Source organism: Rhinichthys klamathensis, unplaced genomic scaffold (assembly GCF_029890125.1).
Source record: "Rhinichthys klamathensis goyatoka isolate OS25496 unplaced genomic scaffold, OSU_Roscu_1.1 h1tg000064l_1, whole genome shotgun sequence".
Lineage (NCBI taxonomy): Eukaryota > Metazoa > Chordata > Actinopteri > Cypriniformes > Leuciscidae > Rhinichthys > Rhinichthys klamathensis.
This window is the reverse complement of record NW_026606607.1, coordinates 554,752-580,187: the sequence shown is the minus strand read 5'-3', so window position 1 is coordinate 580,187 and position 25,436 is coordinate 554,752. Positions and strand designations below refer to the sequence as shown.

At 37.6% G+C, this 25,436-nt stretch overlaps 1 protein-coding gene across 1 annotated transcript in view; it reads left to right on the top strand.

Annotated features, from left to right (window-relative positions):
* Window positions 1-24,497, top strand: part of zgc:101569 (uncharacterized protein LOC449822 homolog) — a 38,119-nt gene extending 13,622 nt beyond the window's left edge. Inside the window, exons 4-7 of the mRNA XM_056249810.1 lie at window positions 1,805-1,902; window positions 3,460-3,604; window positions 21,504-21,653; window positions 23,938-24,497. Coding sequence (XP_056105785.1) covers window positions 1,805-1,902; window positions 3,460-3,604; window positions 21,504-21,653; window positions 23,938-24,173 — 629 coding nt within the window. The 3' untranslated portion in view covers window positions 24,174-24,497. The remainder of the gene's footprint in view (window positions 1-1,804; window positions 1,903-3,459; window positions 3,605-21,503; window positions 21,654-23,937) is intronic.
* Window positions 24,498-25,436: the final 939 nt, after the last annotated feature.

The following is a 25,436-nucleotide window of genomic DNA, read 5'->3' as shown; positions in this document are numbered from 1 at the left end:
CACTTAAAATGGTTGACCCCCTGATCAGTGCCCTGACTACTGAACTAGGGAGCTGATTGAGACGCACCCATAGAAATATACAGAGATACCGCAAAAACTGAAGTTTAATGACCAAATTCTAAGGATGGCACATACGATCTAATGTAGATATTAAGTGCTTACTTGGTTATGTCTTAAGCATGCTAACATTGCCCTGAAATTTGCTGCCTTCATATACTAAAAGCCAAGTCTTTGACTGAGTGGGCAGCACATGGCTACAAGAGTCCTGTGTTATGTCAACGTCTGTGATGACAATATTTCCACATTGAAAACAATTTTCTCAGGCCATCAAATTGGACACCCTCAATAGAAATAATTTGTTCAACCTGGATCGACCATCCCTGCTCAAATTTCCTCAGTCACCTTTATCACGAGTTAAACGAGAGGTTTTGATTTCTCTTACTCTAAACCTGGATCCCAGCCAGAGGACCATCTGCAGGTGAACTGACCACAGCAGATAACATTACATAGACAACACATGCAAAGAATGTGTGATGACAGTAATTGCTTGAGTTTTGAAGAAGTGTCAAGAGTTAATGTTGGCCACACAAGAATTCCCTTATTTGTGTTAACATCTACTGTATCTCAAGACATTTAAATGAACATTAAAATGCAATTGAGCACATTACACAAACTGACTTACTGGTCTAGATTTTACAAGTCCATTAGGAAGCCATTAGGAAAATTGTGTCCATGGCATGTTCACATTTCAGCTAAATTATGAATAATTGCTGGTTCGAGCAATGATTTGTTCAAGTACACTGAAGGACTGTTTTAACTGGTAACATTTTACTGAAGTTTAAAATGACTTGTTATTAGCATGTGTTTCTCTGTGAAAAATAAGTGCGCTTAATTATTTTGAATGTGCATTTGTAGTACTTAAAATCTTTAAGGCATATTTAAAAAAAACTACTTGTCTTGCAGAAAATATAATATTAATAAAATAAAAGGGTAAGTGTACTTAAAGGGAGTACACTTTGCAGTGTAATTACACAAATAAGAACTGAGTTAACAACATGTACTTACTATTGAGTTAAGGGTTAGGATTTGGTATAGTGTTAGTACTTGTAATTATGAATAATTTACCATAGTAATACATGTAACAATGACACATTAAAATAAAGTGTTACTTAAAGTGAATATTTTTTAAATGCAACTTAATCATTACAAAGGTGTATGTAAATTTTTACATAATACATCACATTTAAATGCAAGTTTCAATAGAAATTACTTTAAAGTATACTTTAGTTTACCTTATCAGAACATTCGGCAGTACACTTTAACCATATTTGAAAACAACAGAAGTAATTATGAAATTAATATACTTGAGTCATACTTTAGAGGCTCAGCTAATTGCAATTAATATAAATTTAACCTATAATACATTTTCATTTAATTGAAATTAACATGCAGTGATGTGTCTGAAAACAGAACATTCAGTTTGTACTTAAAAAAAGTTCTTATTATCGAAATAATATACTTCAAATGATTAAGTATGCTAAAGTGTACTTCTTTTTCACAAGTGTTGCTTTGTCTTTACCAAAGTGTATGCCATCGCATTGGTCATTCTTTCTAATGTGTACGTTTCTTCAGTTTCTTTTCATATGTAATTTAGAACCTGAATACATGTCAAAATATTAATATAAGAATAGAGCATGTAGGCCTGAACACATGAAAGTGATACTCATGCTATTAAGTTATGTTACGCTGTCTGACTTTCATGGTTTAATCTGCTTTGTTGTATAATTGAGTTTGTTTGATTCAGGAGGGAATTTCTGTGCTGGATTTGATCTGAAGGAGTTGGCCCAGAGCTCTGGTTCCCTCAAACTGGAGCAAGATGTCCGCCGTGGTCCTGGTCCCATGGTACGGAGTGGTCCTTCTCAAATGCAGTATTGCATATTAATACTAAATGAGTCATATAATGCATTCCTTTTAATTCAGCTTGTAATATTATAACTAATGAATGTTTCTTGCAGCAAAAAATAGTTTGTCTGGGTGTAAACGAGATGGTTTATGACTTATATTTGAAAATGGGTTACACTTTTTTTCGATGGTCCACTTTAGACACTCTACTTACTACGTAACTTAGCAACAACATGTCAACTAACTCTCCTTAGAGTATTAGTAGGTTGTTGTAGACTTTGGGTTAGGTGTTAGGGTTCAGGTTAGAATAAGTTGACGTAGTTGCAAAGTCACTTGAATGTCTGTTGGGGGACAATCAAAAGAAAGTGTTTGTAGCAGATATTAAGCAGACAGTCTACTAATACTATCATGACTGGTAGTTGACATGTAGTTGCAAAGTTGCTTTTAGTAAGTAGAATGACTGAAAACAAGCTTTGCCTGACCATCTTCTTAACTTGTAAAATGAGTAACGTGTCACATGAGCGATAGAGACCATCGACAACTATCAAGAGTAGTGCAGACTGAAACTCGCGCAATCTTCTGAACCATGTGGAAACACCTACTAGTAAAAGCTAGTTAGCAGCTTCTGATGATTAAAAACTGTCACTGTAAATGTCCTTCATAGTGGAGGGTTGAGTCTATAAACCTATCCACCTTATTCCTGACGAGCTTACTGCGTTTTGAATTATGGGTGGCACTTCCGGTTTGGGGAACTTCCATTCAAAAAGGCTAAAACTAATCATTTCAAATCATAAGGTTACCCTACAAATAAAGCTGATCAGTCAATTTTCCTTCATGATTTATTTTCAGACATCATGAGAATAACGTTATACTTGGTATTTTAACGTGACATGTTATAACAAGAATATCTATGGCAAGAGCTCTTTTCAGTTGCTGCTTTCTTTTCCTCATGATGATTTTTATTTTTTCCTTTGCAATCCGCTGTAAAAGCATGAAAAAGGACAACATATACGGCACATTTGTGGTCTGTTCTCCCGAATTTAATTTACGATATTCCCTTAATAATTCACTGGAATGCACGAAGAATCTCTCGTTATTCTCCTTAAATCCTCACGTCTCTTTCCAGGTTTGTTTTCACAGGTAAATGCAATTTATAATCTGTCAAAATGACGGAAATCACTTTGATATAGTGTCACGTAATGCTGAAGTTAATGAACATTTTTGATTAGGCTTGTTATACAATACAGATATATATTTACAGTGATATTTAACGAAAGACTCGCGCTTTTGGGGCTATTTTTGGTCTGTTGAAAGTACTTTGTTGATTCTTTTAAACTTTTAAATTTTATTTTAATGTTCGATGGTTGAAGCGTGAGTCGAATAATGTCACTTTTTTAACGTATTGCGTTCATAGAGCGAGCCTTTCACTGATTGTTTAAAGCTTAACGGAAGTTACACCCATAATTCGCGCAAAGCGTCATGGGGCGCAGGAATAGTGTGGATTGGTTTGCAGGATATTTAGAACAGAAATAAACCGATATGTGTTGTTTGCTGTAGGGTCCGTCTCGGATGAGGCTCTCAAAACCCTTGATCGCAGCAGTCAGTGGGTACGCTGTGGCTGGAGGTCTGGAGCTGGCCCTGCTGGCTGACCTGAGGGTGGTGGAGGAGAGCTCCATCATGGGCGTTTTCTGCCGCAGATTTGGTAGGTATTGTTGTCTGTTATTTCACATTAAGGTGTTATTTTGCTTAAAGGGATACTCCACTTTTTTTGGAAATAGGCTCATTTTACAACTCCCCCAGAGTAAAAAAGTTTTACCGTTTTTGAATCCATTCAGCCGATCTCCGGTTCTGGCGGTACCACTTTTAGCATAGCTTAGCATACATCATTGAAGTGGACAAGTTTTTCGATATTTTTCCTATTTAAAACTCGACTCTTCTGTAGTTACATCGTTACATCGTAACTACAGTTACATAGGAAAAATATCGGAACTCTTTGGTCATTTTTTTTTTTGAGAAATGCTAATGGTCTTGTCCACTTCAATGATGTATGCTAAGCTATGCTAAAAGTGGTACAGCCAGAACCGGAGATCGGCTGAATGGATTCAAAAACGGTAAAACTCAACAGTTTAACTTTGGGGGAGTTGTAAAATGAGCCTATTTCCAAAAAAAGTGGAGTATCCCTTTAAGGTTGAGGTAGTCATATCTAACGGAATTGCTCTGTTTATTAACTGCATTAAGCCTCAATATATGAGTTTTTTTAAAACAAAAATGATTATTATTTACAATAACAAGAAAGCATCATGGTAAAACCATGTTTTTTATTTGGACCAGCACTATAGTGATATATACCATGGTACTAAATTGGAGTGTAGAAGATGTATAGTTTAACAATGTTAAAGCTGGTGTTATTGAGTAAGCCACTCACTTTGCAAACAAACAATATAAAAAACTCGCTTCGAGAGTGCCCGCTTACAATGCAGTTTGAATGACCCCAAAATTCGATATAGCGCAAAAATGCCCATGGTTTAGTTACTGTGATTATGTTGTTTTTCACAAATCTCAGTACAATTGCAAATGTGATATTGATTTTATACAGCATTTCAATAATCAAGAAGCTAATATTGTGAGATACATTTTAAACACATTATTGTCTGATTTTGCTCTATTTTGCCAATGAAAATACAAAAATCATTTTATAATTCAACATTCAAAAAGGATTAAATCACTGCACTATACCTACTCAGGGTGTGTAGATCCATGAAAACTGAAGTTTTTTTTTCTCCGTTCCTTTCCGCCCCCCCAAAAAACAGAGAAATCTGCACTACTTTTTCTTATTGTTTAATTTGTCATTATCCAGCACAGCACATACAATGCAGACGTTTCGGACAATATTTAAGATTTTATTTTTAACAGCATTATTTATGCAATTGCAGTGGAAATACAACCCCATTTCCAGAAAAGTTGGGACATTTTGTAAAATGCAATAAAATCAAGAATCTGTGATTTTGTTAATTCTCTTTAACCTTTATTTAACTGACAAAAGTATAAAGAAAATATTCTCAAATTTCTCAAAGTTTTCACTGACCAACTTAAGTGTATTGGTAACACTTTATAATAACTGCACACTATTAATCATTAGTTAAGCATGAGTAAACAGTTAATTCATCATTTATAAAGCATTAATAGAAATTAATAAGCAGTTATAAATACAGCTATAAATGCTTTTTTCTTGATTTATAAGCATATCTATCATGTGTTTAATAATTGTATTTTCATACTTTGTTACTGATCAATTAATAATTTCTAAATGAAGTATTGTATTATTTATAAACCAGTTATTTAAGAGTTGTCAGTGATTCATAAGATCACTTAGAAAGTGTAAGTAAATGTAGTAAATTCAGGTAGTTATAAAGCATTTAGTAGTGGTCAGTTAACTATTTTTCTGAGTTCATCTAAAGTGAGGACTATTCATGCCTTGTAAAGCATTTTTAAAGGAGATTTAAAGACTCATTTATCTTCTAAACAGAAAAATGAAACAAACACAACACAGTGATACAAAACATCGAAATATTTAAAAGCCTTTAAATCTCCTTTGTAAATGCTTTACAACGCATAACTAGTCCTCACTTTAGATGAGCTCACAAAATAGTTAACTAACCACTACTAAATGCTTTATAACTACCTGAATTAACCCTGAATTACAGTACAAATACATGTTAATAAAGCACTTACTAACACACTAAGTAACTATTACTATATGTCTGAATAATAAGATGTATGAATGTACATTTAAAGTTTATTAATCATTTACTTACACTTTCTAAGTAATCTTATGAACTACTGACAACTCTTAAATAACTGGTTTATAAATAATGCAATACTTCATTTAGATATGATAAATTGATCATTAATAAAGTATGAAAATACAATTATTAAACACATTATAAATATGCATTTAAATTAAGAATAAAGCATTTATAGCTGTATTTATAAACTGCTTATTAATGTCTATTAATGCTTTATAAATGATGAATTAACTGTTGATTAATGCTTAACTAATGATTAATAGCGTGCAGTTATTATAAAGTGTTACCAAAATGTATTTAGTAAATATAAACCGATTTTGATGGCTGTAGCACACCAAAAAAGTTGGGACAGAGGCATGTTGTCACTGTGTGACAAACATCACCTTTCCTTTTAATTACACTTTTTAATCCTTTGGGAATTGAGGACACTACTTGTTGCAGTTTTTCAAGTGGAATATTTTTTCTGAAACAAGACTGCTGCTCAACAGTCTGTGGTCGCACTGTCCAATTCTCCTTTTCATGATGGGTCATGCATTTTCAATAAAAGACAGATATGGACTGGAGGCAGGCACATCGCTTCTATGGTGCAGAGTGTCTAGAAACCACTCAGTTTTAGCATGTGCAGAATGAGGCCTGGCATCGTCTTGCTTCCTGTCATCTTGATGCCATTAAATGTTTCTGTACAATCCCAGTATATGCCTCCATGTCAATGGTACCTTCAGACAAATGCAAGTCACTCATGCAGTTTGCACTGATGCACCCCAATACCAGGACAGATGTTTGCTTTTGCACCTGTCACTGATGAAAGTCTGGATGGCCCCTTTCGTCTTTGGGACTGAGAACTCGATGTCTGTTTTTCCCAAAAACAAGCAGAAACATGGACTCATCTGACCACAGCACACATTTCCACTGTCTTCTAGACCATCTGAGATGAGCTCGGGTCAGAGAACTCGCCGGCTTCTCTGCATAGAACTGATGTATAGCTTTCTCCTTGCATAACATAGATTCAAGTGGCATTTCTTGATGCAATGTCAGACTGTGTTCAGTGAAAATGGTTTTTCAAAGTACTCTTGAGCACATGTGGCTGTATTTAATAGAGTAGCATGATGGTTTCTCATGCAATGCCGTCGGAGGGCTCAAAGGTCACGCACATTCAACAGAAGTCTCCTGCCTTACCCTACACAGACTGAGATTTCTCTGGATTCCCTGAATCTTTCCACAATATTTGTTTATGGTAAATGGTGAAACATAAATTCTTTGCAATCTTGCATATAGAAATGTGATTTATGAATTGTTTGACAATTCTCTCATGATATTTGCCATGACCCATCTTTGCTTACAAAAAAAAAGATATGTTCCTTTTACACTAAATCATGAGACTCTCACCTATTACCAGTTCACCTGCTCATTGTGGACTGTTTCAAAAGAGTTTAAATGAGATATTCTGTAAGCTTTTCACTTTTATTTCGCCTCTGTCCCAACTTTTTTGGAGTGTGTTGCAGCCATCAAAATTTAAAATGTGTTTCTATTTACAAAACACACTTAAGTTGGTCAGTGGAAACTTTGAAAATCTTTTCTTTGTACATTTGTCAGTTAAATAAAGGTCTTGATTTTATTGCATTTTACAAAACGTCCCAACTTTTCTGGAAACGGGGTTGTACATATACATGGTGTTTTAGATGCACCTTCGCACACACTTATGCACACACTTATGCGGTGCAAAAATAGATTTTGTTACATTTGATTGAATGTAATAAGTAAGAATATGGTGTCTTATTCTAATTGATTTTTTTATTTATTTAAGGTAAGCATTTGACATATAAGATGATGCAGAAATCTAGCAAGGTTAGAAAAAATTGCCCTTATAAAGGTAAATTTGAGGTGGCAAATATCGCCCCTTAATTAAAAAAGTAACCACCACACAGATTATGAAGAATATTAAAAGTTTGAGAGTCACCTGTCCACGACGGGCCTAAACCAGCCAATGAACAAGCACAGAGACACATTCAGTGAAGTACTGTCTAATTATCATTACTGACAAAATTCCAGAAAATATTGATATATAATTTTTTGTCAATATTACCCCCCCAGTACTAAATGATTAGCATATTCATGAAGCTTGATATATGATACATTACTGTACAGTGGTCCCAGCAGAGTACTGTTTTGACGTCTACTGAATACTGTAAATGGCTCTGTTACGATGGATAAAATGTCAATTTCAACCCCAAAAATGTTGGTAAATTAAATCCTGGGACGCAAAAATATTGCAGACAGACTAGAAACTACCTAGAAAGAGAAATTTGATGCAGTTTAATTCCGAGTGTACTAGTTTCTCCATGCTACAGATACAGTATGACCACAGTGTGTATAAATATGCCAGCAGTGCTATAATTTACTGCCAGGAACTGATTTTTCCAGCTGCTCGTTTAAAACTTAGAGCCATCATCATGACCCTCTCTCTTTCATTAAACCAAGCATCCGGGCATTGCCCGCATGTGCCTGTGAACCCGTTCCTCAGACTGTCTGCCTCTACTGCACTCGTGCCACCCAGGAAGACGTGACGACTGCTGTCTAGAAGTCTTTAATGGTACTCTACAGTAATTATTAGTGAAAATTGATGATTTTGACATGACATAGAGCGGTGATATCTAAGTGGGTGAGGTGTTTGCTTACTTTTTAATTAGTCTTCCCATTAACGCCATCATTTTGTTCATTCAGGCTGATTCGCGAACCTGCACGAAAAAAAGAGGCAGGTTTTATTGCGCGAACCTATATAAAAAGACTCAAACCAACACATCCTAACCTGTGAAAGGTTGTCCCATTTCTTTAGGAATTTAAATCTCTGCAATCAACCAGAAGCTGCACCATGTTGTGGCATCTGGAAAACTCATTGATTTTTACTCATTGGTTTGAACTGAACCAAGGGCTCGATCGCTGACATTGACAGCTCACGTCCTTGTTGAACTTTTAATTACAACTCTGAGAGCTCCGACTTGTACCACCTCACCTCTGCAACATTATGCAAATTTTGCGAAAACACTCAAAATGCATTCAAATATAGTAGTTACTTATCTTGTATTATACTACGGAGCTGTTGAATGCTTGATTCTGATTGGTTGACAAACCAATAGTATGAAGCTATGAAGTAGTTCCAGGTCTGTAGATCGCATTACAGTCATATTACTTTGACATTATTATTTAAGTTAATTCAAAGATCCTTACAGTCTACATTACAACAGCAAATGAACCTAAGCGAACAAAAGGATACAAATTACAAACAATTTCCATGCTTTTCCCACCAAATTTCCTTTTATTATTTATGGAAAGCATGCTTTGTCCCTCTCTCTCTCTTTCTCTCTCTCATGCACACGTACTGTACAGACACACTCGAAAACATACATGTGTGCAGAAATGTATTGTCAGCGCTCCCCTACGATCGACTTTTTCTATAAAATAGTTCACAACTGAAAAGTTACATGACATTTCTAAGTTCAATGACATTGGCAACGTCGTTGTTTTTGAAGCAGTTAAACGTACAGTTTAGCTATTAGTGGAGACACTGCTGCCGAACACTTTTGAGAGCCACACAGACTTATGTTTAATCTTTCTCTCTCTCTAGCCTCCGTCACTAGTTCTAAAATGGAGTTAACAATGCAGGCTTGGGATGAGATGCATAAGAAATTTGTTATACGCACGACCGTTTTAATGACAACAAACCTGACTAATATCTTGAAATAAAACATCTGAACAATGGGTCTCATTCACATAGCATGCGGACGCATCGTAAAATCTGTGTACAAGCGTTTTTACGAACAAATCATGATTCACCAATAACTTTCTTTCTAAAATATATTCAGAATTTACGAAAAAATACAGGAACTACTAAAACCACTTGTACGCAAAAATCACATACACTTAGTGGCCTTATAAACATGCTAGGATGAAATATAAAAGAAAGAGTAAAAGAGTAAGAAAATGTGTGTTAGCTCAAGCTGCGAGGTAGCTCTGCTCTAGCTGGTTAATCAGAGGTTTGTAATGTCTGTATAAAAGATGCTTATTGCGTTGTTTTGAGGATGCACTCTTGGCATTGCTTGATCTTGCTGAGCATGCTCTTTGGTGAGATTGCGTCTGTAGAGAGCGTAATGTTTGCTGAGAGTGACGAAAGAAAAGGGTGTGCAGAATACCCTTATATGGACATGGTTTGAGCGTGTTTTATTTAAATTACTTACCGCTTATTTAAAGTACTCTGAATTCATCAACATTAGAATGAGGTCACGAACAAATTCATGTGCGACACACGTGTTGTGAATTAGGTGGAAAGTTTTTTGTGAGAAGTTCAAATGTGTATATAAATACGAATAGTGAACGCAATTATTAGTGAATAAATCCCAATATCTTAAGCTGTGGTAACCTGGATATAAGCAGTATAAATGATTGTAGTCTGTTTTAATTATTGAAAAATGATTCGCTCTGCTTTCACCTCGGGTGTGCATTATTTTTTAATTATTCAATGGCCCCATGTCAATTATTGCTTACATAATTCTGTTTAACAATTGGTAAAATTGGCAGCTGTTACCCAGATAGCAACATTGTTTCGGCCCAGATCCGGCCCACATCTGGCACTTGTGGAATGCGGATCTGGCCCACATGCAGCGTGGAATGATGGCACTTGGGCGGACCGCTCCTGTTTGCCAGATCTGGGCCACAAGCAGGCCATAGCAATGCCACATGTCAGCCAAGAGCAAAGAAATAAACCAGAACTGGACCTTATCTGAGCCACAAAATCTGTGTATATTAAATATGGAGTCATCTCAGACTTTATGAGCCTGTTAACAAGCAGAATCACTGAAGGAAAGAAGAGAACAGAAAAAGAGACGAGCAGAAACACAAGAACTACAACTGACTTCAGACAGTCTTAGATGAAATCCACTGAAGAGAAAAGGAGACATTAAATCTGTGAAGATATCAGCAGAGGAGGATTAAACAACTCCACAAACAGCATTATCAGCTTCACTTATTACTAACCAGACTCACTTTATTTCTGTCAGACTTCTACAAAAGTTTTAATTGAGAATTAACAGAGGTTTAACTCTGTTTCATTTGAAGTTACCATAACAGTGATTAGTGTTTCCATTAGTTGGGCTCTTAACTCTTATTATATCAATTGACTTTTGTTGTGACAGTGTGTTTGTTAAACACATTTGCAGCAGCAAAGAAAGCTTAAGTGAGACGTGATCAAGTGATGATTGTTGCCTGTTGATAGTTTTATAATCATCATGAAATAACCTGTTTCACTGATGTCTTTGGAATCTAACAATTGTGTTGATTCATTAACATTTTCACATCCCAAACCCTGAGTTACAGCAGCATGATATCTAGCAATATAATTATAACACTTAGGTTAAATCTTTTAACAAACATGAGATCAAAAAATAAGCTAATGCTGACACACACAGATATCAACAGTCAGCATATGAATCTCAACAATGGTGACAATCACAACTATTTAGATAAACAGATCATTTCAGAACATCACTGAAAAGCTACTAATTCACAGCAAAAAAATATAAGCAAATATTTAGAATTAAACAAAATAATAGGACAATTCAGCTGCAAAATGTATTCATGTTGCAATGCATGCTGGGAGTTTTGTACTATGCTGGTACCCAGCATGCATTGCAGCAAGGTACTTTTGATCATCACCATTGTTGAGATTCATATGCTGATTATTGATGTCTGTGTGTGTCATTTTAAACTGACTTTTTCATGCTCATGTTTGTTAATGTCTTCTAACTGATTGCTATGATATTGCTGGATCTCATGCTGTAGTAACACAGCGTTTGGAATGTGAAAATATTAAAGGAATACAATTGTTAGATTCCTAAGCCATCAGTGAAACAGGTTATTTCATGCTGATTATAAATCCATCAACAGGTAACCATCATCACCTAATCACATTTCACTTTAGCTTTCTTTGCTGCTGCACATGTGTACACACACACTATCACAGCAGCAGGAAAATACTAAATAATATATAATAAGAGTTAAGAGCCCAACTAATGGAAACACTAATCACTGTTATGGTAACTTCAAATGAAAAAGTTAAACCTCTGTTAATTCTCAATAAAACTTCTGTAGACGTCTGACAGAAATAAAGTGAGTCTGGTTAGTAATAAGTGAAGCTGGTAATGCTGTTTGTGGAGTGTTTAATCCTCCTCTGCTGAGATCTTCACAGATTTAATGTCTTCTTTTATCTTCAGGTGATTTCATCTAAGACTGTGGCTAAAGTCATTGAAGTTCTTGTGTTTCTGCTCGTCTCTTTTTCTGTTCTCTTCTTTCCTTCAGTGATTCTGCTTGTTAACAGGCTTATTAAGGCTAAGATGACTCCATATTTAATATACACAGATTTTGTGGCTCAGATAAGGTCCATGTCTGGTTTATTTCTTTGCTCTTGGCTGACATGTGGCATTTCTAGGGCCTGCTTGTGGCCCAGATCTGGCAAACAGGAGCGGTCCGCCCAAGTGCCATCATTCCACGCTGCATGTGGGCCAGATCCGCATTCCACAAGTGCCAGATGTGGGCCGGATCTGGGCCAAAACAATGTTGCTATCTGGGTAATATTCCCCTGTGGTGAAAATCATGTTGTTAAAATATATCTATGTGGTGTTTTTAATATGATTTAAGACAAACCATGTGCATATTCATAAGTCAACACCATTGCTGAGTATTTTCTCCTGAAAACTTCAGTGAACCAAAGACAGTCACAAAAACGCGTTTTGAAATCCCTGTTGTTTCTTACGTCACAAACTACCTTGCAACCAATCACGTCAATGTGGGGCCGGACATTATCCCGGTATTTTTTTCTGTTCATATGAAAAATCAGGTAGTTTTAGCAATATATCGGGTGAATTATGTATATGATGTATATTACGAAGTTATGATGAACTATATGCCTTTCTCCACTGATGTTTAAAGTTGTTCAAAGCGTTTCTAGGGATGCTGATTATTAGAAGGCAGACTGAGATGGCGAACGGGAACATGGTTTGTGTAACATTAGCAACAAATTAGTAGCTGTTTGAATACGTAGTCAAGCCAAAAGTCTCAGTTTTGGTCCGTTTACACTGAAACACAACCCCGGAGATTTCAAACTAAATCGGGGTCTGTAGCATTTTCGTAAGTCTCCATTTTCGTGGGTCGAAAACGCTGGAGTAGTGTAGACGATAGGCGTAACCGTAGCAAAAGTTATGCATTTTAAAACGTTGAGTTAAGCGAGTGGATATCTGAGCTGGTGTGAGTGTGTGGAGGCAGGGCTAATTTGAATACTCATGGTTCCGTGTATACTAAATGAGGCAAAGGTGTTGAGTTACATTCAAACTTTAAGGCATGAAGAACTTGCTCTCAAGTGCAAATTAACCTGATTCGACCATTCCAATATGGCAGAAGGCTTACACATAGCTGCCCATAGAAACAGTCCCAAATAAGGCATCTACATAATATACATATGCTCAGAAGAGATATGCAAGCACATATCAACCCACAACACCCTAGCAACTGCACAGCAATAAGCCTACCACTCAGCACATCTAGGTAACTGCATAGCAACTCCTTGGAAACCACCAATAACACCCTATCAACCACAAAGCAACTTGTTCAAACATACTCAGTATAGCTGAGCAACCACTAGCAACACCCTGACATTGTTGTAGTGACTTTTGTATGGACAGACACCACAGATTTCCCCCCCAGAAAATGAGAGAATGAGTGAATCCAATACATTACATATCTGTAGTCGCATTACACTTCTGATCGGCACATGTGTTATGTAACCATTCACTCAACTTACCAAAATGTTTTGTCAACAAATTTTATGTGTTGTTTTTGCCGCACATTGGTTCCTGTGGCCATTCTGCTATGATCAAGCTTAAATGAGAACTATCATTTGGAGACCATTTCACCTAGAACAAGGCTAAGCACTCTGACACTACCCACTTATTTCCTCTGCATTTTCCTCACTCTCTCCTGTACTTACCCTACAGTGCACAGTAGGCCCTTAAACACCATTCATCTCACATAATAGACGTCTTGGCCACCATCAGTGGAAAAGGGTTTATTTTAACATCCTGCTTGTCGGTTTTATTTTACCTAATCTTGTTTTGGCAGGTTTTAGGGCTTTATTTTTGGGCTGTATTTGGGAGACCAAGATGGGAACAGCCTAGGGGAATCCCTCATGGTGAGAGATGAAGAGAAATAAATGAGAAAGAGACGCGGGTGGGGGAGGCAACACTGGGAAAGGAAAATATGCTACCAAAACTCACTGAAATCTGTCTGATGTGGCCAAATACTTCCTGTTGTGTCTTCAGAATACTACATTGAGCCAGTAAAATAAAAGAAACAGCCCTGAAAAGAATGTGGGCAAGCCATTTAGGTGAAGTTATACAGCTCATATTCTAAGGGAAATATTGTTTGGCAGAGTACAGTTATGTAGTTTTTATCATATTGTCCCTATTTACTTTCTTAATACACCTTCCTTGTCTTATTGTGCACTAGTGGTGTGCGGTGGTGTTTTAAAATGAGGAGGCAAAGTCCTCACTGTATATCAAATGTACATTTATGTCAATTACACTTAATTTTCCTGGTTAAATAAACATTACATAAAAAAAGAGAGACCAAATACAATGCTATTTTGTATTTTTTGCAATAACTATGAAGTATGATGAAATGTATACTTGGTTTTAATAAATAGAACAATAGTTAAATAGTTATTAAAACCAAGTATAAATTTCAACAAGTTAGTGATTTTACGCATTTCTACATTTATTCCAAAATAATAGCTAAAGGTAGTAACAATTTAAACTACATATATATTATTTGTGAACTAATGTTCAGCTGTTCTTTTTGATAGCCAATTTATTTTCAGCAGTCATCAAGCTTGTACACACGGGTCACAGACATGAAGATGTACCTTTAATTTCCCCAAGCTGAATGCTCACTAAAACCCCCACACAGTCATCATGTTTTCAGGCCATTTTTGATTTTGACGTGACATAAAGCGGGGATATCTAAGTTGTTTACTTATTTTTAATTAGTCTTCCCATTAACGCCATCATTTTCTCCATTCAGGCCGATGAGAACGCAAGAGGCGGGATTTATTGCATGAACCAATCATATCCAATCATAACCGATCATATCCAATCAAAGTGCGATGGAGGCACTGCCTCTCACATGACTTTCCCCCTTTCGTTCTCAATTACCCCCCATCAAACCCACTGCAATCATCAGGGTAACTTTTCATTTAAATATAATAACTTTCTATGCCTTTAAATTGACCTTTTTTTGTTGTTGACATCATCTATAGCTATGTAGGCATTGCATGTAATTTGATACAAATGTATACCAAAGAAAAACAAAATGTCTTTTTGTGATAACTTTTCATTTAAATGTAATAACTTTCTATGCCTTTAAATTGGCCTTACTTTTTTGTTGACATCATCTATAGGCATTGCAGGTAATTTGATAAAAAGTATTACCATTGGGATGTATCAAAATGTCATTACCTGACTTTCAGCCTCCACGTCAAATAGTGGGTTCCGGCAGAGTCTTGGACGGGAACTTCACAGGAAAATTACATTCAGGTCTGATTCCATTCTTGTAGAGGAGAACGCCCACTTTTCATGTTCCAATTTTTTTTTTTCCTCTTTGAAAATTCTGTTTCTCTTGGATAGTTGGTTCCCAGCTCAAATGAAACACAGTACATTTATCAGAGACCAGAAGATCTGTGAAATCTGAGTTTATCATTTTTAAGAGGCCCTAACTGCACACGTTGTATCTTATCCAACAGCCCAGGTGGTCAAAGACGCTTGTTCTGAATGCAATTTCCATTTGTCCCACTCAGCCACCGGAGCAGCTGCCAACAACTGAAATGACTCGACCTTTTTCAGATTTTACAGACATTCTCTTTCAACCGTCAGATCCTTCCTTGGTTTATAATGCTTGGACTCAGAGATGCAGGTTTCATAAAATACATAGATGGATTTGACTAATCTTGAGAATGAAAGAGTTATTTCCTGAGCATCTTCATTTGTTCTAAGTTAAATAGCTTAAACTGAAATTAACTCAGGTTTAACCCTTAGGGATTTAGAAATATAATAAGGCTTTGTATCAAGGCTTTGTCTTATTGGTTCTGATTTCACAGACATGTAGATCAGAACTTAAAGTTTAGTGTCCTCATTTAGCTGTTAAGTTTGTGTAACTGAATATGTGTGTGTACGTGTAAAGGTTTTTTCCTGAGCTCTAGTGTGGTGTAACAGCATTACCAACACCATTGTGTGTGCAAGCTTGCATCATAGGTTTTGTTGGGACTTTGATGTTCTGTGGATACCAGTATCACCAGCATGAACTCACACAGGAAGACATAAAAGTTCAACCGCAGGCTCAGGCTTACACAGACAGATCCATTCATTCAGTCGAACACCTGAGGTGAACTGAAATCACCCAGGTGCTAATGCTGGACTACCGACATGGAGTCATGCAGTGATTTCTGTAAAACCATTGTACAACTTCAATGTTGTGTGTGTGTGTGTATGTGTGCGTGCACGAGAGAGAGAGCAAGAGGTCTTTGCACAATAGTGAAAGTCTGAGCATGAAGGTAGTGGATTGACTTGATTAGATCAATGGGCTACTTTAGCTAACTCTTCCCTCTGATGCATATTCAATTATAAATTCCCTTTTCTGGGTATGTTGGCTGAGATATTGCCCAATCTATGTGCTTGCGTATTTGCTTACGTTTAAATGCAACCTAATAATTCATTTTATAATTGACCTATCGTAAGTACAGTAAGCCCCGTTAGTTACTATTGCTATCTCGGAGACACAAACAGAGTTGCTAACTTGCTAAACGGTGTCCCAAGATGTTTTTGATAAATTTTGGACACAGAAGGACCACCTCTCATCGAGGAGCATTCATGTGGTACTTAAATATACCATGGAGAGATAAAAAGATTTTAAGATAATTTGGAAGTGAGGGTTTACAGATCACAATGCAAGCGGGAAATGCCCTTATGTTACGGTTGTCACGATCGCAGGTGACAACATCCAGGATCAACACTGTTCATGTACCGCAGGGTAAGATTAAATTAATTTACATTTAACCAGTTTAATATGGAGAGGCACTGAATTGTACACCAGTCTGTACATGACGTGTGAGAACAGTTAGCTATTTAGGTTTGTACATTAGCATGAACTCACTAACTGAATGAGAGTATGAGAACCAGAAAATTAACATTTTCATTTTGTCTTCATTGGGATTGGGGTTGAATTCTTAAGGACTAGGTTACTGCGCCCACATCATTGGATTAATACACAGCCTAATCCAAAGCAGACATTTTGCTCTGTCTTGTTTGGGTTTAGGAATATAATGATATAATTTATTCAAAAAATGGAACAAAATAAATTCCATTGCCCATCCTCTCAGGATACCTAGAATCAGTGTTACAAGTACACCAGGCACATAGTTTGACCATTTTTGTTGCATAAACACCATCAAACCGATGAGAGCTTTGGATAGTCCAATGTTTCTCTATGGCGCTGAAACCTAAAGATGTCCGAGTTCCGGTCTCCATGCAATTGATACTTAACTGCAATTGGCTCATCTGCGTTCAATTGGATTGATGCCTTAATCAAACTGATCACCTCCTTCAATCCGAGCTCAATCCATCTGTAAGTCTACATAGGACCAGCAGTTTTATGTTTGGTGATCGGGGTATGCTTGTCCCAAGAACCACAGAGACATGGCTATCACAATCTCAACCATACCTACGGGCTATTTACTGTCTTTAATTCAACTATCCTGTCTTTGGATAATAAGAGAAACCAGAGCACCAGGAAACTCATGACAACACATGGAGAACATTCTCTACACAAAAAAAGCCTGGCTTACCTTGCCGCCCTAGATTGAGCTTGATCCGAAATTAATTCTGATCTGATTGAAATGGGTGGTGTAGATCTTAATCAGTTTAACAATAATAATGTAAGCAATGGGAACCCTTGGATCCAACAACTTTCTCAATCTGATTCAAAAATCTCACGTGCAGTGCCGTGAGTGATGTTTACCCTATGGTCAATTTTTATATTTTGATAAATTTAGAGGGCATTATATATATCACAATTAATTCAGATGGAGGAGAAGACTCATGTGAGCTGTGTCTTGTATTGACTGTCAATCCCAAAAGTCGCTGTTCATTTGTATAAAGTTAAACATTTGTCAACTTTGTCTCGTCACTGGACATGCCCACATCCTGTCATCAACGGTCACTGTCACTGGAAGTCGCCAGCTCTCCATTGAAAATGAATGGGATCCAATCGTTTTGTCACTGCGTGTCGCTGGTGGTGTGAGCGGGGCTTATGTTTAATGAATGTGCACTGGTCTAGGGTACATAGAGCTTTCAGAATCTGAAATCGGGTTGGATTTATTCGGATTGACAAAAAATGGTGTATATAAACATACCTGTTGTAAAACAAAATTTTGCAAAAATATATCACTGGGGCACTACCATCATAGGTGCACCTTTGTTCCTTATTTACCCTTAAAGGCAGCATCTATACCCGGTTTATACTTCTTAAGGTACTAATATGTACTCTTGAGGTATTAATATGCACCCTGTAGGGTTGTAGGAGTAAAAGGTACATACCTTTGAGGGTACTGCCCCACTGACCCATAAACATTATATTTTCTGATCTTCTATGTCATAGTCACTTGGAAGCATTGATTAAAATGGAGCAAGGACATAGAGGAACAATGCAAGATTTGTGAAAGTGCACTGTATCTTACGACTAAAACTTTCGCTGGATAATGCTCTGACATTGATATACACTGACTAATGACAATTTCAGATCCAATTATGGTTTCCAAAGTCCACTCTGCTGTATTTCCGCTAGATTTCTAATGGACCTGGCTCTTTCTACACCCTCAAAATCATGACAAAGAAACCAGACGTTTACTGTTCTTTATGAATATTGGTGATTTGTGGCTAATTGAGTGACTGTGACTGCTGTCGAAACAAAGTTGAACATAATTGCTAATGAGCGAGTGTAGAAAGTGTACAGTAGCAATCTGGTTTCATTTTGGGTTCTTTCATTTATGTATTCTACATTCTGCCTTTGCTTTTTAGACTAGACTCAACTTCTGAAACAGAGGCACCTCATCATGTCTGGTGTGTCAGCTGCATGTTCGCAGATGTGTAATAGAGATGGAGGACTGACTATCTGAACGACGGACTTGAGTAATGGGGTAAAGGAGCAGAGGAAATATGGAAGGATGTGCTCACTGACAGAAACTCAGGTCAGGCTGCCAGATGTGTAGTGTGTTGGACTGGAGGACATGTGATTGGTAGCAGATGTATCCACTCATTATCTCTCACCTTCTCAAGCCGCTATGAATAAAGTTGCATTATTTCAATAACCCGTTACAACAGGGCTGATAATTTTGGGAGAAAATGTCCTTTCTAGAATGTGCTAGTAATGATGCTAGTTTAAATTGGCAGAGATAGTTCTCTGTGTAAAGAGATTGCTGGCGATGTAAAGATCCGTGTGTGTGTGTGTCAATAAGTGAAGGTAAAACAATGGCCTGTGTACATTATGATCATTCACATTATACATAAGCACGCTGTGCTTAATTTGAGTCAGATCCTGGTCAGGAAAATGTCAGATTTTGGATTTTGCGTTCCGACAGTTGTATGTTAACAAAGGCAATGCATGGTGACAGCTTACAGTTTATTGTTTTGCGCGCTGTGAACTGCGGAAAGTTTGGAGAGTGTACCTGAGGAATTATTCCAATAAAAATAAGTTAATATGGCCAAAAGGTCAAAAAGGCAGTCAAGCACATTTTCATTTTTGATATCCATGATGAGCTGATGGTGTTTCTGATCAAAAGAGGTCCTGAATAGATGGAACTACACCCCTAGACAATTCTGCTAATAATAATCAGGATAGCCAGAGACACAAGTAATGGGTTAGATCAGTCAGAAATCAATGTAATGCAAGAGGCAACAACATTGTCGGTGAGAGAGAACATCACTGATCAACTGAGTGATATTTGGTCTCAAGGTAGCTATATAAATATGTGACAGATTAAAACACTAGGCTGTAGTTAGGGCCATGCAGAAACTTGTGAATGATGCTCTTATAGTTGTGCCATCACTGCAGTATATTTTATATATCAATTTAAGTGATTTATCCATTAATATATATATATATATATATATATATATATATATATATATATTAATATTGGTAAAAATATTAATAAATATTTACTAATATTAACATAATAATTGATGTCACTAGCTAATATTTCACTAAATTCAGTATTAATGTGGCCACCCATATATTGTTCATACCTGATTTACACGGTACCGTTCAAGAGTTTTTTTTTTTGTTTTGTTTTTAAAGACATCTCATGATGTCACCATTATGTTCAGTTTGTTTTGTTCTTGGACTTTTAATTTGTAATCCTTCAGTTCCTGGTTTCCCTTTGTTTAGATTCCCGCCACTCGTTAGTTTTCACACCCTGTGTCTTCGTCTGCCTGCCTGCGTACACCTGGGACAGATGACCGGACCACAAAATTTGGACTGGAACGCCCAGTTCATCCAGGTGGCTCACGAGAGCACCGATTTCCTCTCCTTCGCTGCAGGTTATTGTCGTCTTGCCATCACCAGCCCCCTCGTTAGGTGTCTGAAGAGTGTCTGGTCCCGATTCAAAGCACACCCAGACCCAGAGCCAGGTTTACCACCTTCGACCGTGAAGAATTTGCAAGAGCCCCTTGCAGACGTTGAGGGACCACCCGCTGCGACGAGTGAGCCAGAGCCCGAGAACAAGAGAACAGCACTCACCATCGTCCCGGAAGTGCAACCTCTAGCAAGTCTGACCAAGGGTGTGAGCCCGTGACACCAGCGGCCGAGGGAACGGGAACCGAGGACTGGCTGATGGACGTCAGTGAGGAAGAATCGATTCCCACCCAAGCCCACCCAACATCTAATTCCTCCTGCCTCGGATAACTTCACTCCATCTCGACCCGTCGACCTGATTGCTCCGCCTTGGCTCCTCCCACCTTCTGCTCCACCAGAGACCCTCGGCCTTGCAGCTCCACCAGGTTCCCTCGTCCCACCGGTTCCCCCTTGGTCAGTCGTTGCTCTACTTCCGTCCGCTGCGCTCCATCCCTCCTCCCCTACGGCTGCAGCGGGTTCCTTCTTCCCTTCGGGATTGCCTTTGCCCTCAGTCACACCAGCATCGCCCCAGTCCATGGGTACTCTGGCTCCACGCCAACGCTCGTCACCGCGGAATCGCCTGGGTCTCCAGCACCAGCGATGCTGCTCAGCTCAGATGGCCAATTCCCACCACTCGTTAGTTTCTATGGTTACTGTCATTAGTTAGTTTGGTTAGCCGTGTACACTTATGCTCACCAAGGCTGCATTTATTTGATCTAAAATAATTGTTTTAATATATTTTACAATTTTAATTATTGCTGATGACAAAGCTGAATTTTCAGCAACCATTATTCCAGTCTTCAGTGTCACATGATCCTTCAGAAATAATTTTAATATGTTGGTTTGGTGCGCAAGAAACATTTATTATTATCAATGTTGAAATCAGTTGTGCTGCTTCATATTTCTGTGAAACTTTGATAATTTTTTTAGGGATTCTTTGATAAATAGAAGCACTCAAACAGTACCGTTCATAATTCAACTTTTTCTAGTTAATCCTATGTCTATAAGCCTCTTTTTATCTGTCTCACACAGGTGTTCCATTGATTGATGGGGGTACTGTGAGATTGCCACAGCTGATTGGTCTTTCTCGAGCTCTAGATCTCATTCTCACAGGCCGACCGGTGAAGGCGCAAGAGGCTTTAACATTTGGACTGGCAAACAGAGTGGTGCCCGATGGCCAAGGTACACATACAGTACGCCCTGAAACTTGCTTTAGCATGATGAGGTGTATCCGGTCCTGCTCGACCCCCTCTGAGTGTGATTCGAACCAGGATCTTCGGCATGGGAGGTTTCTATGTGTGGTTTAATATGTGAAAGTGCAAACGAGATGGCCAAATGAACGAACATGGTGTTTTTTTTGTTTCCAGACTGTGTCACGAATCAGCTTTGTAGATTGATATTATTCAAACATTTTGCATTCAGGACCTTCTGCTTAAAGATTGGGATACATCATGCCAGCATTATGTGAAAATTAAAGAGATGTAGTCTGTCCAGCAGGTTGAAACCTGAAGGTAGAGCCAGAGCTGCCGTTGGTAATACTTTATTTCAATGGTCCACCTAAAACTTACCTTACAGTCTACCAATACTTTAATGAGTGTTAGTTGACATGTAGTTGCAAAGTTACTTTTAGATAACAGAATTTCCAAAGTGTACCTTAACACATAAAGTGTAACCCTGTCATTTAGCCAGTAGTAGATGACTGTTTTTTGATTATCAATGGCCCTAAGCACTTGTTAAAGATTTCAGTTGCAGTCCTAGTGGGTTCTTTTAGTAATCAACAGAAGAAAGAAAGAAAGCCATATGTTTATAACAACGTGATTCTTTTAGACTATATGGGCCCTATTTTAACGATCTGAAACGCAAGTGTCAAAGCGTAAAGCGCAAGTAACTTTGTGGGCGGATCCCGGCGCTGTTGCTATTTTCCCGGCGGGATAAATGCCTCTTGCGCCTGGCGCAAATCTAAAAGGGGTTGGTCTGAAGTAGCTTCATTATTCATAGGTGTGGTTTGGGCGTAACGTGAAATAAACCAATCAGAGCGTCATCTCACATTCCCTTTAACAGCAGGTGCGCATGTTCTAAAGCGGATTCCTATTATAACGGCGGATTTGCCAGGCGCGCGCCAGGAGCGGTTCACAGCCGAGGAGAGCAACGTTCTCGTCAGGGCCGTAAAACACAGAGAAGTGACATTGGGGATGGAGAAACCCACCCAAATTAACTTCTGTTAAACAGGCGTATGGTAATTTGGGTAAATGTGTAAGCTACATGCTTTTATAATAAATTGTCTATCTATCTATCTATCTATCTATCTATCTATCTATCTATCTATCTATCTATCTATCTATCTATCTATCTATCTATCTATCTATCTATCTATCTATCTATCTATCTATCTATCTATCTATCTATCTATCTATCTATCTATCTATCTATCTATCTATCGTAATAATGTATGATTTGCAAAAATGAAAACTGCTGCTTAGATGAGAGAATCGTTTGCGCGTTGTGCACAAGCTACATTGATTATGGCCAAGCATGCGCCCTTAAAATAGCATAATGAACAACGCGCAACGCGCCACTGACTTTAGACTAGTTTTTTTCTGGTCAGTGGCGCAATTGTTTTATAGAACAGCAAAATAGCATGAGGGAAAGTTTGCGCCGGAACACGCCTCCTCTTTGCGCTGAACCGCCCCGGGGAGCGCAAGTGTATTTCTTAGTTAACCGACGTGCGTCTGTGGAGGGAAAAGTCCGCTTTGCGCAGGTGCAAAATAGGAATGATACATGCGTCAGTGTACAAAGTCATTTGCGCCGAGTGCAAGATAGGGCCCTATATGTTTTTCCACAGCATGCCAGTGCATCTTTTGATGCTGTACTGAATAAGTGTTGTTATCTGACCACTATGTGGGTGTTTGCATCTTTCATTCATCCACAGTAGAGTTCCCTTGAGAATGTTAGCAGATAAAACTAATGTAATGTGACCGCAATTCACACAGTCACAGTCAGGTTAGATGAGATGAGCTCAAAGCTGTTTAGAGATACCGTCAAAGTAAACACTTCAGTTTCAAAGTGAGAGTCACTCGAGTGGACTTTCCATAAGAGATCTGGACAGAGGCCAGAGCTTTAATGTGCCACACTGAAAGGACAACATGAGTCCATATCAGAAGGAAATGAGGGATGATATGGAGGTCACTCAAGGTCACACATTGATTTCATCATGAGACGGAAGTTGTGATAGTATTTTCTTCCCTATTGTGACGTATATCCGAGTGAAGCGGCTTTTTGAACAAGAAAAAAAATTCTTGGTGGCTTTAAGGTCAGCTAAAAATAAAAGCAAAACTTTTGGTCGGAGGTGTCACATCTATTGCTGACATTTTGACCTCTTCTGTCTGTTACACTCACCAATTAGGAATGGACCCATTTTGGCAGGATGTTCACATCTAACAATCAGTCTTGTGTGCGTTTGTTTTAGCTCTTCAAGTGGCTCTTGAACTTGCTGAACAGGTCAGCGCATTTCCGCAGCTCTGTCTCCGTGCCGACCGTAACTCCGCCTACCACGCTGTCTTTGACTCCTCCTCCTTCACCCAAGCCATGCAATATGAGTATGACCAAGGTCTGCCAGTCATTACAGCTGAAGCAGTCACTGGGGCAACAAAATTCAGCTCAGGCGCTGGGAGAGGAGGGACTTTCTCTAAGAGTAAACTGTAAATGGACAGCTGATCGGAAATGAGTCAGTGTGTGTAACTAAATAATACAGATATTACTGTTAATTTTACAGCGAATCACATGTTAGAGTCTATGATAAACAGTTTATTTGGTCCAGTCCAGGTCTGGGTTAAGATAAAGCCTGCTATTAATAATGGTTTGTTGTCCATAACTTAACTGTGACAACTGAACCTTTGTCAAATATTTGTAAGTTTCTACAATTTGTAAATCATAAGAATGTGCATTTGTAAATTTACCTCAGATCAAGTTCCTCTCAATGTATTTGTTATTGCTAATCAAATGTATGAAAGATAATACTGAAGAAAATTTGTGTGAAAGTTGTGTGCTTTCCTGTGCAAAATTCACTATGTGTTTACTAGCTAAAAATCAAAAGAGCCCACCCACAAGATCTATAATATTCTGCCAGATCAACATCGTAAATGAGTTTGCTTAGACATGTAACAGTTCACCTTCTCTGCTGCTCAAGCTGCACAATGTGATGCATTATTTCTGGAGCACAAACAGGACAAGATATCTCCAAAAGTTAAATACTTAGGGTTAGGAGTTTGTTCAAATTATAACCCAAGTATGAGTAGTAGTAATCAAATCCAAAGCATTGAATTGCTAACTGTTTATAATAAGATTCAATTTGTTAACATTAATGTTATTACTTTAGGTATCATGAACAAGCAATGAATGTTTTACAACAGTTATAAATCTAGATTAATGAATTTATGCATATACTAATGCATTTTTGACATTTCAAGTTGTATAAATTAATATTAGTTATTATATAACATTTATTTAACATTAGTTACATTGGTGATTAGAACATATTGATAATGAACAATAGAAGATTAATGCAGCAACATTAACCTAGATCAGTGGTTCTCAAACTTTGTGACTCAAAGGCCCCCTATTGTTGTATTAAATGAATAAACCACAATTCCATATGTTTCAAGAACTACGTTCTTCAATAAAAAAATAGTTATTGATTTTTAGTTATTAGTTACTGATAGTTTGTGTTTTGTTTTTTTTTAATTTTAGAGTTAGATTATTTCATTATATTTATATATATATATACACTTGGAATTTTTCTAGGGCCCCTTGTTCAGAACCACTAATTAATGAATTCTGTAACAAACTGTTTGTGTTGTTGTTTCACTTGTACATTTTTCAAACTATCTAAAGCTTTGGTTTTAATGACTGTCTGTATGTAAGGGCACAATGTTGATCATCTTTAGGGCTCAAATCAGCAAACTTGAT